The following is a 15,904-nucleotide window of genomic DNA, read 5'->3' as shown; positions in this document are numbered from 1 at the left end:
TGTGTGTGTGTGTGTGATAGATTGATTATTCTCAGGTAAACTGTATTTATTTATTTATTTATTTACCATATTTATTGCTGTAACAATTACAAAAAAAACCAAAAAACTCCATCAAGTACTCGGTAGGTACTCAGTTACGGTTTAACTTTAGATCAACTTTCAAAAACTTCACATTTTATTTTGAAAATATCGTCAGAAGTTGATTATACAGCAGACATAGAATGATTATTTTGATCTAAGCCGTACATTTTTCCCATAATTGTAAAAAAAACCCAAAAAAAACAACGCTTTTAACACTTAAAATAGCTCTCAAACACTCTAAAATCACATTTCCTTAAATTTTATTTTGAAAATATCGTCAGAAGTAAGATCTGCTGATATTACTAACGACTACAACAGTAAGCTAAATAGGCTGCTTGATTATTAATTTTATTGTGTTTATTTATTTTTGCCCAATGACAACGAAACGAAAAAGTGTTTCTACATCTGTACGAGTATCGAAAATATTATTTTGATGTAAAACATAAATAAAAACACTTGATGTTATTGTAATTTTTTTGGAAACCCAGATTAGAGCCTGGAATTTAATTAAATCCATAACATTCAACCACGAAAACAAACTTTTCTGTTCAGTGAACGCAATAAATAGCTATAATTTGACGTCTTTATCAAGAAATAGTAATAATAATGTGTTAGTGTTCTTTCAGTTTTTTTGTAAAACAGTAAATTTGAATTAATAACTATTTTTAGCATTAAAAATATAATACACTGAGGTTTTATCGTGCATTTCTACACTTTATCAAAGTCATTTTAGCCTTTTAATTATTCAAAGGTTGGAAGAATTAAAAAAATAGATAAAATAAAATTGTGGGACCCAGAAAACATTTCCCATGATCCACCTGTGGACCCCGACCCTCACTTTGAGAACCCCTTGGATTTTTTTAAAAACACCAGTTTTGAAGAAGAACAAGCGTCTGTAACTGAAGTTATTAGAGAGTGAAGTGAAGGAACTTTTCCAGTTTGTCAGGAGCTGTGGTGACGATGAAGAAGATGATGATGATGATGATGATGGACACATTCCACACTGGTTTCACACACAGGTCGAAGGACAGTAAATGTCATGTACGTTAAGACTTTTTTTTTTTTTACTATTAACATCATAAAAACTTCTACCCAAGTCATTTTCTGGTCACATACTTGTACTTTTACTCAAGTATCACCTTTAAAAGGTACTTTCAGACCGTTAATAACTGCATGAACTGCATTAAATGTGCCATATTTTGCTCCTGATGTTTAAAAAAAATAAGACAAACTGAGAATTGGGACGATTTGTCCAAGAAGACGACGTCAGCAGATTAAAGAACAGCTGCAGCCTCGAAGCGTTTGGATTAAACCCAGCGAGCAGCTTCTGCTGAATCACTGAAAACCTGCGACATGAATGGATGAACTCTTACTCCGCTGTGTCCAAACATGAATCACGGAGAGCGTTTGTGAATGGAAACACAAGAAAAGCCTGTTTAAACACGATCACAGAGCAGTTTTATTGGCTCCGTCGTCGTCTCACTTGTCCTTTTGTTTTCTAAAAACGACATTTCGATCATTCCTGCTTCTTCCTGCCGATTTTTTTGGGCGGACTGAACCTTTATAAGTTGACATATTTAGACAGAAAGGAGGTATTTTTGTGGAATCAACCTTTAAAACTTCCTGACACAAGCCCCTCCCCCTCTCCTGCTTGCCCCGCCCACTTCCAAACACCTGTTTCTAACTGTCCAAAACTGGTGAAAAACAGAGAAAACAACCTGTTTTAAAGTTGCCGTATTTCAAAAACGATTAACGATAGAGATTAAATGTTTGGTTTGTGAGTGTCAGGAGGCTTTCAGGAACTCCCACATTTAAATTTGTGACAAACGGGCGTGAATTGACGGAGAAATGACAGTTTTAAAATCACCCTCGTCCTCATTTTTGAGCTGAGTTTTAACATGGGAGTGAATGGGAGGCTTTTAGGTGATTTTAAGAAAAACTGCACATCATATGAGAATGAAAACGACACACGGTGTTAGACAACGACCGTAGCAACGTTTTGATGTGAAAATTGTCTGTGTAGGTTGGAAATTGTGCGCAGGAGAAGAGTTTGTGTAGAGATTTTTGTCATTATTTTCATGTGCCGCTCTTACGGCGCAATACACACTCATTATAACATATGAAAACGTACCACAAAAAGTACGACATTTAAACTGCGATTGTTTAAAAACCGTAAAAGATATCGAATCGGTGATTTAGGTGAGAAAGGTCTGAAGTCTTGTGACCAGTTTAAAGTTCCAACCGCATCTCTACGTCAAAGTATGACGACACAGTGACGCTCCGAAGTGGGCCGTTTGTGATCATTTTTTGAGCGTTTATGTGGAAATCCTTCGTAGTTTTACGCGATTTGCGTCGCCACGGTTACTCGAAACGCTGAGAAACGTCCTAGCACACACCATCTCTGTTGAAACTGCGTGTTTTAAAATAGGACGCGTGTTTGTTTTTTTTCCTCAAAACTGCAGGGAGTTCTCATTGATGTGTATTGGTAAACAGGCACTCTAATAATCTGAATTATAGCCATAATGCGATTATTTGGCGCCTACGGATTCCCAGACAGGAAGACACACGTGGACAGTGCTATATTTAGGGACGTGTGTGTGGGACCGAGATGATGAAACTGGTTGAGCAGAGACGCCTGGAAAACCTCGCCTGGGAAAACCGGTCGGACCGGAGCGTCCGCCGCCAGCATTCCTGCGCTTCACGCCGACACCGAGAGGGTGGAAGTACGTACGACAACAACAACGACGACGACGACGACGACGACGATAACACGGCAGAGAAGGGTTGGGCGGCGTCACACAGCCCACACCCCGAGTGTTTGGATTCACCGCAGTGGATTATTATTAGAGCGCGGCGCTAATTAGCGTCACCTCTGCAGGCCTAGCTTAAGCGCTCACACGCGACTGTGTTTCCAGTGAGTGTGCGACACTTCAGAGAGAGGGGGAAAATTAATCTATAAAAACAACAACGCAAAAGCATCATCTTTGATGAAACATGCAGGATTTTTGTTGTAACGTAACAAATTCGGAGTCAGTCGGAGTGTTTACGTGCATGTTTAAAGTCCGATGTTAGTGTTATTCAACACATTACTACTAGTCTTAGTCCTACTAGTATTAGTCTTAGTCCGACTAGTATTAGTCCAGCTAGTCTTAGTCCAAGTCTGACTACTCTTTGTCCAACTAGTCTTAGTCCAACTAGTCTTAATGCAACTAGTCTTAGTCTGACTAGTCTTCATCCGACTAATCTTAGTCCAAATACTCTTAGTCCGACTAGTCTTAGCCCAAATACTCTTAGTCCGACTAGTCTTAGTCCAAATACTCTTAGTCCGACTAGCCTTGGTCCCACCACTCTTAGTCCATGTCCGACTAGTCTTAGTGCTAGACCAACTAGTCTTAGACCAAATACTCTTAGTCCGACTAGTCTTGGTCCAACTAGTCTTAGTGCTAGTCCGACTAGTCTTAGTCTAACTACTCCTAGTCTGACTAGTCTTAGTCCAAGTCCGACTAGTCTTAGTCCAACTTGTCTTAGTCTGACTAGTCTTAGTCGACTTCTCTTAGTCCAACTAGTCTAACTCCGACTAGACTTAGCCTGACAGTCTGAATAAAGAGGTCGACGATCGATGGATGTTTACGTTGTCGTTGTATAATTGTTTACTCTGAAAATGTAGGCGGAGCTCCGTAGAGAAGAAGGCAACAGACTTAAATTAAACACATTTTTCCATATTAGGCCATTTTCTAATGACTCAAACGACTCCGATTTCCGACTTCAAATGGAACGCACCATAGAAGTTACTCACTGCATCATTATCTTTGTATCAAAAGCAGCTTGAGTCGATGCGGAGAATTAGCGTGACAGGGATTAAGTCCCTGAGCGTTGACAGCGGCTGTTATTTCACGCTCTCGTCCTCACAGAGGTGTGTAATTACACAGTGGTGTGGAATTAGCCGTGACATTCAAATTAAAAATGTTTTTAAATGATTTTTTTTTTTTTTAAATGTGGAGTGGATGAGAAAGAAGACACCTCGACCTTTGACCTCGCCCACGCTCTCTCGTTAATCTGCGGCTTAGATGACTCCCTAATAACATATTAACTGAAATAAACGCAATGACATGAATGATTACAGTGAGAATTAGCCGTGACAGGTGTTCACTATATCTGTCTGCACTGATTCTTCACCTGTGATCAACTCACAACTCACAGACACCAGAATCTAACGCTGAAACTCAATAATTTCTTCTCCAAAACCTCCAAATAACAACTTACAAAAGTCAGACTCCGACTAGTTGTAGTCCAACTAGCCTTAGTCAGATTACTCAGTCCAACTACTCTTAGTCCGACTACTCTTAATCTTAGTAGGACTACTCTTAGTCCGACTCCGACTAGTCTTAGTCAGATTACTCTTAGCCCGACTACTCTTAGTCTTAGAACGACTTCTCTTAGTCCGACTGCGCTTAGTCCAACTCCGACAAGTCTTAGTCTGACTACTCTTAATCTTAGTACGACTACTCTTAGTCCAACTCCAACTAGTCTTAGTCAGATTACTCTTAGCCCCACTACTCTTAGTCCTAGTACGACTACTCTTAGTCCGACTGGTCTTAGTCTGACTACGCTTAGTTCGACTCCAACTAGTCTTAGTCAGATTACTCTTAGCCCGACTACTCTTAGTCTTAGTACGACTACTCTTAGTCCGACTGCGCTTAGTCCAACTCCGACTAGTCTTAGTCCGACTACTCTTAATCTTAGTACGACTACTCTTAGTCCGACTCCGACTAGGCTTAGATTGACTAGTCTTCGTCTAACTACTCTTAGTACGACTACTCTTAATCTTAGTACGACTACGCTTAGTCTGACTCCAACTAGTCTTAGTCAGATTACTCTTAGCCCCACTACTCTTAGCCTTAGTACGATTACTCTTAGTCCGACTACTAAGTCCAACTACTCTTAGTCTGATGGTGAGATTGACACATACTCAATTTATATAAAAGTCTTATTGTAAGGCTTTGAAAAACTAAATATTTACATTTAGTTTTAACTTAACAAACAAACTGTTCTTTCTTTGTTTCCTCACAGTTTACAGAGGGAGAGTCCACTCAGGGTTTGTCATAAATCAGAATGTTTTCTTTCTTTTTTAAATAAACAACATTTTTAAGAGTATTTCGTTGTTTCTCGGAGACAAAGTGTGACAAATATTAGTTTTGGCACGGCCCTGACGGACCATTTATTCTGCTTTTTGTTTTTAATTTACATCCCCGAGGACGAAAGAACACAAGAAGAAAACTTATAGAGACGACAGATGGGAACTAAGATCTGACATTATTATTATTTTTTTTTATCCTCCAATAACTAATAAAACTTAACACCCGAGGTGCAAATCTTGACACAACCTCCACAATCGTACACTTTCAGGAGAACAAAGCTCCAATTATATGGAAAAATATTTGATTTAAAAATCACACAGTATAATGAGAAGCGAGTGTGTGTGTGTGCGCGTGTGTCAGTATGTGTGTGTGTGTGTGTGTGTGTGCGCGTGTGTCAGTATGTGTGTGTGTGTGTGTGTGTGTGTCGCGCTGAATGTGTCGACTCACAGCTGAGATCACATTAAAATAAACTGCTAATTAGGAAGGTCTGCAGCTATGGTAAACACACACACACACACACACACACACTGGTGACAGCGGCGAGGACGTGTGTGTGTGTGTGTGTGTGTGTGTGTGTGTGGTTGCTGTGGGCAGTAAAGTGGATGGCGGCGGCGTTGGCAGCAGCAGCCGCTCACATCTCTTTAATGGCGCCTCTCTCTGGCACTTACGCAACTAGAGCGTCCACGCAGCAGATTGTGCTGAGTCACTGTCCAGCAGAGAGAGAGAGAGAGAGAGAGACAGAGAGAGAGAGAGAGAGAGAGAGAGAGAGAGAGAGAGAGAGAGAGAGAGCCGAGTCACTGTCCAGCAGCAGCGACTACGGCGACGGCTAATTAACACAGAACTCTTTGGGAAAAAAAAACAAAAAAGCAATCAGGGCCTCTGTGCTTTAGCGTGGAAACTTTAAAGGATGATTTCATCACAGGATGTTTCAGTCAGTGTTTACATGCAGGTTTAAAGTCAGACTTTAGTCAAACTAAGGTTCTTCTAAACGTCACGTAAACACGTTAGTCATACTGGTGTTAGTCCAACTAGTCTTAGTCCGACTAGCCTTAATGCGACTAGTCTTAGTCCTAGTCCGACTGGTCTTAGTCTGACTACGCTTAGTCCAAATACTCTTAGTCCGACTAGTCTTATTCCGACTAGTCCTAGTCTTAGTCCGACAACGCATAGTTTCAGTCCGACTACTCTTCGTCCGACTACTTAATCCAAATACTCTTAGTCCGACTAGTCTTATTCCGACTAGTCCTAGTCCGACAACGCATAGTTTCAGTCTGACTACTTAGTCCAAATACTTAGTCCGACTAGTCCTATTCCGACTAGTCCTAGTCCGACAACGCATAGTTTCAGTCCGACTACTCTTCGTCCGACTACTAAGTCCAACTACTCTTAGTCCAACTAGAATTAGTCCTAGTCCGACCAGTCTTAGTCTTAATGCTAGTCCGACTAGTTTTATTCAGACTAGTTTTAGTCCAACTAGTCTTAGTCGACTGCTCTTAGTCCCACTACTTAGTCCAACTAGTTTTAGTCTGAATCCGACTATTCTTAGACTTAGTCCAACTAGTCCGACTAATGTTAGTCCGCCTAGTCTTAGTCCGACAACACTTAGTCCAACTACTCTTAGTCCGACTAGTTTTAGTCCGACTACTTAGTCCAACTACCATTAGTCTTAGTCCAACTAGTTTTAGTCTGACTCCGACTATTCTTAGACTTAGTCCAACTAGTCCCACTAATCCTAGTCTGCCTAGTCTTAGTCCGACGACTCTTAGTCCCACTACTTTTAGTCCGACGACTCTTAGTCCGACTCAGACTAGTCTTAGTCCGACTACTCTTAGTCAAACTATTTAGTCCAACTTGTCTTAGTCCAGCTCCGACTAGTCTTAGCCCAACTACCCTTAGTCTGACTTAGTTTGTCTTAGACTTAATCCAACTAGTCCAACTAATCTTAGTCCGACTACAAATGGAAGGCACCACGGAAGTTACCCACTGGAGCTTTAAAATAATCACTGACATTTATGAATTAAAATCTCTTTGGCGACGTGTTTCTTTAGTCGTACTATATCATTTTTGATCACCTAAAGTGATGATATCGTGTCATGTTTTGACATCTTTTGCAGCTTCAAAAACATGTTTTTTCTCGTTTTTAACAGGTTTTCTTTGGTAACTCGAGAATGAACCGCAATGATTTTGGTGAGTAAATTGTTGATCTGTGGGCCGGTGGCCTGGCAGAGAGGAGGATGATGATGAGGATGATGATGATGATGATGATGGAGAGAGTTTGTGGCCACAGACGCCGACTCTGTCACTCGGTGAAGCAGAGACATCACAGCTCAGCGGACACCGAGCGGAGATTAGCTCCACTGTGCGTCCGTGAGTCCAGGTGTCTTACATGAGCGGAGGCCGTCCATTGAGCCGTCCAATCACCCGCCGGCTGCGCCGAGTCCCGGCTTCACCTCAGAGGGAAGGAGGCTGAGGCTGAGGCTGAGGGAGAAGCAGCCGAGCGATAAGAACCAGAACCTGTCACCAATCCTAATCCGCAATCACTCACAGGACAAAGCCTCCTGTCGGGCCGCCGCGCGTCCACGACTGCGGGACATCAAACGGTAAACTTCCACCTGCCCGCCGAGATACGGCGGCTTACACTGGAAGCCATTGTGGAGACGGACAGCTGAGGCCGCAGCCAAACACACACACACTCGGAGAGACAAAACACACATTAGCACACGCTCGCTATCGCGCCGCGACAGCGTGCTACTCACGCGGCGGCTGATTAATAAAAGGTCGCCTTGGCAGAATGATTAATGAGCACAAACGGAGTCGCGGAGAGACGGAGAATCAGATGTTTAGAGAGGAACTCTTCAACAACGCTAACACACACACACACACCAGTGTTTCCTCAGTGTGTGTGTGAGATATCATCTGCTGCACGCTCAGCACAAATCCTCTGTTTACAGAGGTTTAGACGTCCGTAGCAACAGGTCACCGTGTCCAGAAGTGACCACGTGTGAGGTTCCCGCACTGCATTGTGGTCCGCCGAGACATTAAACTGACTCTCTGACTCAAACTAAGGTTTTCTAAAGGTCATGTAAACACGTTAGTCCGACTAGACTTAGTCCAACTAGTTTTAATGTGACTCGTCTTAGTCCTAGTCCGACTAGTCTTAGTCCGACTAGTATTAGTCTTACTCCGACTAACTCTTAGTCCAACTAGTCTTAGACCGATTAGTCTTAGTCCGACTAGTCTTAATGCAACTAGTATTAGTCCAACTAGTCTTAGTCCAAGTGCGACTACTCTTAGCCTGACTGGTCTTAGTCCGACTACTCTTAGTCCAACTAGTCTTTGTCCTAGTCCGACTAGTCCTAGTCTGACTAGTCTTAGTCTGACTACGCTTAGTCCAAATACTCTTAATCTGACTCTGACTCGTCTTAGTCCGACTACTCTTAGTCCAACTACTTTTAGTGCTAGTCTTATTCTGACTAGTCTTAGTCTGACAACGCTTAGTTTCAGTCCGACTACTCTTAGTCCAACAAGACTTAGTCTTAATGCTAGTCCGATTAGTTTTATTCAGACTAGTCTTAGTCCGACTACGCATAGTCTTAGACCAACTAGTCTTAGTCCGACTACTCTTGGTCCGACTACTTAGTCCAACTACTATTAGTCTTAGTCCAACTAGTTTTAGTCTGACTCCGACTATTCTTATACTTAGTCCAACCCGTACGACTAATCTTAGTCCGCCTAGTCTCAGTCCGACAACACTTAGTCCAACTATTTAGTCCAACTTGTCTAAGTCCAACTCCGACTAGTCCAACTCCTTTTTTAACTGAATACTAAAGTTTATAAACCCACTCACTCTCCCACACCAGACTCCATTGAGAAAATCAGCGTTTTTTAGCTCACGCAGGACACAGGAGCACCTGGTGGACTGCTGCCTCGTGTGGTCACTTTGTGTCACTGCGATATATAAAAAACTAATCATTTCATAAGCCGAAGTCACTTGAGAACACGGTTGAACTTAGTGATGGAGGCAGCAGTGGATCAACATACTCTCCTGTGTCAATGACACCCCTGTGATGGAAAATTGGTGGTTTTCTCTATGGGGTTTGGTGTGGGAGCGTGAGCGGTTTAGAAAACATCACAAACTTCACTTTACAGGCAGGAAAAAAATGTCAAACAGTGAGAAAAAGTGTCATTTTTATAAGGTGAGAAATAAAGTGACAAATAAATACAGTCAACAAAATGAGATTATATAAAAATAGCCTTTAGTTTCGTGGCTAAAATCTATTCTGACGTCACTTTAAATGTAAAACTTATTCACAATACCAGGTTTTTAAATGTTAAAAAGTAGATTAATCCAGTGTTTCCCAAAGACTGGTTCAGGACTCGTCTTAGTCTGACTAGTCTTAGTCCGACTAGTCTTAATGCGACTAGTCTTAGTCTGACTAGTCTTAGTCCAACTAGTCTTAATGCGACTAGTCTTGGTATGACTAGTCTTCGTCCAACTAGTCTGAGTCCTAGTCCGACTACGCTTAGTCCAAATACTCTTAGTCCGACTTGTCTTAGTCATCAAAAAATGTAATTTAACTGCATATTTATTAAATAATGAACGTTAAATAAACATGTGATTAATTTATGAAACACAATTATATGTGTGGATGAATTAGTTGAGAAAAATAATCATATGCATTTTATATAGTGAATTGGGTCATGTTTGTTTTATAAAAAGTTGGGGAAATGGTGTTTTAATCGTTTTGAAACCATAAAAAATGGCAAATTAACACATTAAAACCCCAAATAAAGCATTTTTACAGCAGTAAATTAAAGAAAATGGGTCAGAACCAACAGACGAGTCATGTTTTAGAAACACCACAGCATTTTAATATATATTATCTTTAAATCTTAACATAAAATATCTATAAAATGAAGTTGTGATTCACTAAATCACCGATTCACTCATTCAAAACAACATTACTGGTTACAGTCAGACTTTAGTCAAACTAAGATTTTCTAAATGTCATGTAAACACGATAGTCCTACTCATCTTAATGAGACTAGTCTTAGTCCGACTAGTCTTAGTCCGACTAGTCTTAATGCGACTAGTCTTAGTCTGACTAGTCTTAATGCGACAAGTCTTAGTCTGACTAGTCTTAGTCAGAATAGTCTTAGTCTGACTAGTCTTAGTCCGAATAGTCTTAGTCTGACTAGTCTTAGTCTGACTAGTCTTAATGCGACTAGTCTTAGTCTGACTAGTCTTAGTCCAACTAGTCTTAATGCGACTAGTCTTAGTCTGACTAGTCTTCGTCTAAACTAGTCTTAGTCCGACTACGCTTTGTCCAAATACTCTTAATCCGACTAGTCTTAGTCATCAAAAAATGTAATTTAACTGCATATTTATTAAATAATGAACGTTAAATAAACATGTGATACATTTATGACACACATAATTATATTTGTGGATGAATTAGTTGAGAAAAATAATCATATGCAATTTATATGGTGAATTGAGTCATGTTTGTTTGATAAAAAGTTGGGGAAATTCATTTTGAAGCCATAAAAAATGCCAAATTAAGACAATAAACCACCAATAAAGCATTTTTATAGCCGTAAATTAAACAGATGAGTCATGTTTTAGAAACACCAAAGCATTTTATTTATGTTTTATCTTTAAATCTTTACATAAAATATCTATAAAAATGAAGTTGTGATTCATTAAATCACCGAATCACTCATTCAAAACAACATTGCTGGTTACAGAAATGACGATATCATCGTAAATGTTTGTTGGTTTTTTTTCAGTTTCAAATTCAAACCACGATTTGAAAATGTAACCTGGCCGCGTGAAGGCGCGTCACGTGACCGCGCACAGGAGCCATGTTGTGTTGTTTGCGTGTAAATATGTGAAGAATGAGTGGAATGGAGGCTTAGACTTCATTTGTGTGTGTGTTTATATACATTATAATGTTGTAAATAAACGTGTAGTTTGTGTGTGTTGTGTGTTGAGTGTGTGTGTGTGTGTGTGTGTGTGTGTGTTCACCTGTACCTGCTCCAGAGTCCTCCGGTACCTGCGCGTGGCTTGGTCGCTTAAATCGCGGACGGTCCAGGTGTTTTTACAGGGAACAACCACCGCGGTGTCCCCGAAGGTTACCGTCACCTTCATACCGAGAACCGCGGTCAACGAAGATCAACGAGGACGGTTTTAATCCACACTTTGAGACGATAATCCACGAGAGAGTGTCACCTGTGTGTGTGTGTCGTCACCTGTGCGCGCGCCCGTGTGTGTGTGTGTGTGTGTGCAGCAGGTGTCAGTGATTCACTGCTTCCTCTTCTTCTTCAGACACAAACTCCGCTCATTAAAAGTCACCAAAAACATGGTCAAACTCGCGCTAAAACGCCGCTAGTTTGGTGCGAACGCTGTCGCCGACTTAGCCGCAGAAGGAGACGATGACGACGATGTGACGATATGACGATAATCCCAAACAACAACAAACAGAGAGAGAGACACACACACACAGAGAGAGAGAGAGAGAGAGAGAACCCGGAAGAAATCACAGCGACACGAGCTGCACGAGCACAGACTTTCCAGGAAACACTGTTACTACTGTAACTGTCACTGTTATCTAATAATGATAATAATAATAATAACATTATATAATCATAAAAAATTGTATCAATTTAAAAATAACTCATAAATAAAATGATAATAAAATTACATTTAATAATAAAAAATAATAATAATTATTAAATTAAACAACAATAAAATATAATTAAATAATACAGATACATTTAATTTAATTTTAGCAACATTTATGTCAATCAATAAAATGAAATATTAAATGATATTCATTTAAATAAAATGTAATAATTATTAAATTAAATAAAAAAGTAAAATACATTAAATAATAATAGTTATCAAATCAAATAAAAATCATTTAAATAAAAAGATAATACAATAAAATAATAGTAATAATAATAATACAGTTACATTTAATAGTTTAAATTTATAATAATAATAATATAACATTATAATAATAATATAATTTAATTTAATTTAATTTAATAGTTTATTTAATCATAATAAAATAATAGGTTACACAGCCTCTAACACTGTTGCTCTAATAATAATAATAATAATAATAATAATAATAAAACTGCAAAATAAAATTACACTTACAGATGAGTTACTATTGCTCTGATAATACAAGAACTACTTCTTGTATAATTTGATTAAATCAAATTGAAATAATAATATATATATAAATTAAAAAATTTATTTTTACACGGCCAAATCTGCTTTAATAATACACATAAATAAAACACAGGTTTTATTTAAAATATATAGTGAAACATGAGGAAAATAAAGACATGTAAGGTTACAGGTAAATGTAGAACATTTATTTCACAGCTTATTTCTTCACTGAATCCTTCATTAAAAAATAAATAAAAATAATAATATTTTACATCCCGACATTAATCCTCTTCTGTCACACACACATAATTACCTCATTATTGTCGTGTGTGATTTGCTGTCATCAGGTGTGTTTGTGAAATGGCCTTTTATGGATTTTAATGGACACACACACACACACACACACACACACACACACACACACACACACACACACACACACACACACACACACACACACACACACACACACACACACACTCCACGAATCAGAAAGCCATCATCACGGCTGATGGAGTCATAATTGGGACGAGCAATTATTATTTCCCCAGTTTTTCATGTGAAAACGTGGAGCAGAGAACAATGAACGAGTCGCCGTCGCCGTGGAAACGCAGAGAAACACAAAGACACAAAGACTTAGAGAAAATACACAATCCTGATACTCGTGTCACGTTTTTGTACATTTCAAGTCTTTTTATTGAACAATAGTCACATTGTCTCACATTATTATAGTCATTTTAATTACAAAATTGAACATAAACACATTTTAAAACATTGTTGTTAAATCTTGTTAAATCTTCTTCTTTTCTCTTGTTTTTTTATAACAATATTAACATTTTATATCACTTTTTTTTGTTAATGTTAGTCATATTCTACAACATTTTTTCAATATTTGTGGCAATTTTAAGGGATTTTCTTCAACAATATTAACATTTTGTATAATGTTTATAATAATTTATATCAAAACCATTTCAGTTTTAAGTTCTATTACTTCTATTAACAATCATAATAAATAAATAAAGTAATTTTGTGTGTCATTAGCTGCAACTTTTGTAAAATGACAACATTTTGTGGGGTTTATTTTAGACTGTAAGTGATTTTCTGTAACAATATTAATATAATTTGTAACAATACTAACAATTTTTTGGGACCGTTACAATATTTTGTAACATTTTTGTCAATTTTATGTGATTTTCTTTAACAACATTAACATGTTGTATTATTTTTATAGTCATTTTAGTTTAAAAAAAAATAACATTACAACATTTTTAAAACATTATAGTCAGTTTTAAGTGGTTTTCTCAATATAAACATTTTGAATAATCTTTATCGTCATTTATATCAAAACCATTCAGTTTTAAGTGATTTCTATTAACAATAAAACATCTTTTGGTAAATAAAGTAATTTTTTTGTGTCATTAGCAGCAATTTTTGTCATTTTATTTTAGAATGTAAGTGATTTTCTGTAACAATATTAATATTATTTGTAACAATACTAACACATTTTTGGAACCGTTACAATATTTTGTAACATTTTTGTCAATTTTAAGTGATTTTTTCCGTGTAATGTTACAACATGTGACATTGTTTGGTCAGATGAGAACATTTCGGTAACTTTTTGTGACATTTTCCGTCAGGTAACACCTGAAAACACCTCGTCACAAAGTTCTGTCGCGTCACAAACGTGATCTCTGAGCAAACGTCTCCAATTAAAGCCTGTGTTTGTCCAGGGCGGCTTCTGCTTTTCTGCCACAGTTCCTGTTTATGTTTGAGGGCCGACAGAAATATATGACAGAGTGAGACATCGCGTGTGACAGCAGGACACACACACACACACACACACACACACACACACACACACACACACACATATGGTAACGCCGGTGTCTCACGGTGAAACTCTAGATTCTATATGTTGAAGAAAGGAGGAGTTGTTCTCTGACAAGTTTGACAACAGCAGCAGCAGAAATAACTCTGCCGTGTGTTTGCACAACAGCATTAATGCTGCTGTCAGGTGTCCATTCAATGGCTCCATTCATACCTGACATGAACATGAACATGCTATAGTGCAGTTACAAAGTGTCTCCACATGAGGCAAAATGACCAAATCTCACTTCGCTGCATGTGCAAATTTGCAAAAAAAAAACAAACATCAAGTCTAAAACTACATGTTACCTACTTAACAAAAGTCTCACCTGAAAAAAAATAGTTTTTGTTGCTTTATTTTGCTCATTTTCTAGCTGTTAGCAAAGGTTTGTGTCACTTTTTAAACCGCTCACTCTCCCACACCAAACCCCAGGAGTTGTTGATCCACTTCTGCCTCCATCACTAAGTTAAAATGTCTTATTTCGTAATGTTCGGCATTGTTCGGATTAACCTCAGTGACTCAAAGTGACCACACGAGGCAGCAGTAGACCAGCAGCTCCTGTGTCCACCGTGAGCTAAAAATCGCTGGTTTTCTCTATGGGGTTTGGTGTGGGAGAGTGAGCGGTTTAGTTTCCAGTTTAACGACAAAATGTGGTGGAAGATATAATCTGAAGGTATTGTAGACTAGTCAGAGCATGTTGTTGAGTGCATTTGTGTCACAACATTTTCTCACTAGTAACAAAAGTGTGCCTTTTTAAACCGCTCACTCTCCCTGCACCAAACCCCATAGAGAAAATCAACGATTTTAACGTCACAGCAACACAGGAGTTGTTGATCCACTTCTGCCTCCATCACTAAGGTCAAATGTCTTATTTCGTAATGTTCGGCATTGTTCGGATTAACCTCAGTGACTCAAAGTGACCACACGAGGCAGCAGTAGACCAGCAGCTCCTGTGTCCACCGTGAGCTAAAATCGCTAGTTTTAGCTCATGGGGTTTGGTGTGGGAGAGTGAGTTAGTTTGTTTCCAGATAGAAAAACCAGTTTCACGACAACATGTGGTGGAAAATATCATCTCAAATACATTGTAGACTAATCAGAGTGTGTTGTTGAGTGGATTTGTGTCACAAACCGTTAAACCGCTCACTCTCCTGCACCAACTGCCGCCTCCATCAGTGCATTCAACTCTTATTTTGTGAATTCTGGGTGTGAACTGTTTTGTTTAGATTAACCTCAGTGACACAAAGTGGAAATGAGAAGTTTGTGTCACCTTTTTGTAAACCTGCTCACTCTCCCACACCAAACCCCATAGAGAAAACCACTGATTTTAACATCACAGCGACACAGGAGTTCACGGGAGTCGTTGATCCACTGCTGCCTCCTTCGGTAACTTCAAATGACTTCTTTTGTGAATTCGGCTTTTAAAATCCTTCACTCGGATGAACCTCAGTGACACAAAGTGACCACACGAGGCAGCAGTAGACCAGCAGCTCGGGTGTATCTGTGAGCTAAAATCACTGGATTTCCCCAATGGGTTTGGTGTGCAGTTTACAAACTTCAGTTTCCACTCAGAAAAGACTGTTTTAAGATGAAGTAAAGTGTCAAACATATTCTTATGACACCATAGACTTTATCAGACTA

The 15,904-nt window shown here is 38.8% G+C and overlaps 1 protein-coding gene across 1 annotated transcript in view; it reads right to left on the bottom strand.

Moving 5' to 3' along the window:
- pard3ba (par-3 family cell polarity regulator beta a) overlaps positions 1–11,370 on the bottom strand; it is a gene marked incomplete at both ends in the record, with an annotated part of 184,277 nt that extends 172,907 nt beyond the window's left edge. Inside the window, one exon of the mRNA XM_083908728.1 lies at positions 11,254–11,370. Within this exon, the coding sequence (XP_083764854.1) occupies positions 11,254–11,370 (117 nt within the window). The remainder of the gene's footprint in view (positions 1–11,253) is intronic.
- Positions 11,371–15,904: the final 4,534 nt, after the last annotated feature.

This window comes from Microchirus variegatus, assembly GCF_963457635.1.
Source record: "Microchirus variegatus genome assembly, chromosome: 22".
Taxonomy (NCBI): Eukaryota; Metazoa; Chordata; class Actinopteri; order Pleuronectiformes; family Soleidae; genus Microchirus; species Microchirus variegatus.
The sequence above is the reverse complement of the archived record's forward strand: the minus strand, read 5'-3'. Positions and strand labels throughout refer to the sequence as shown.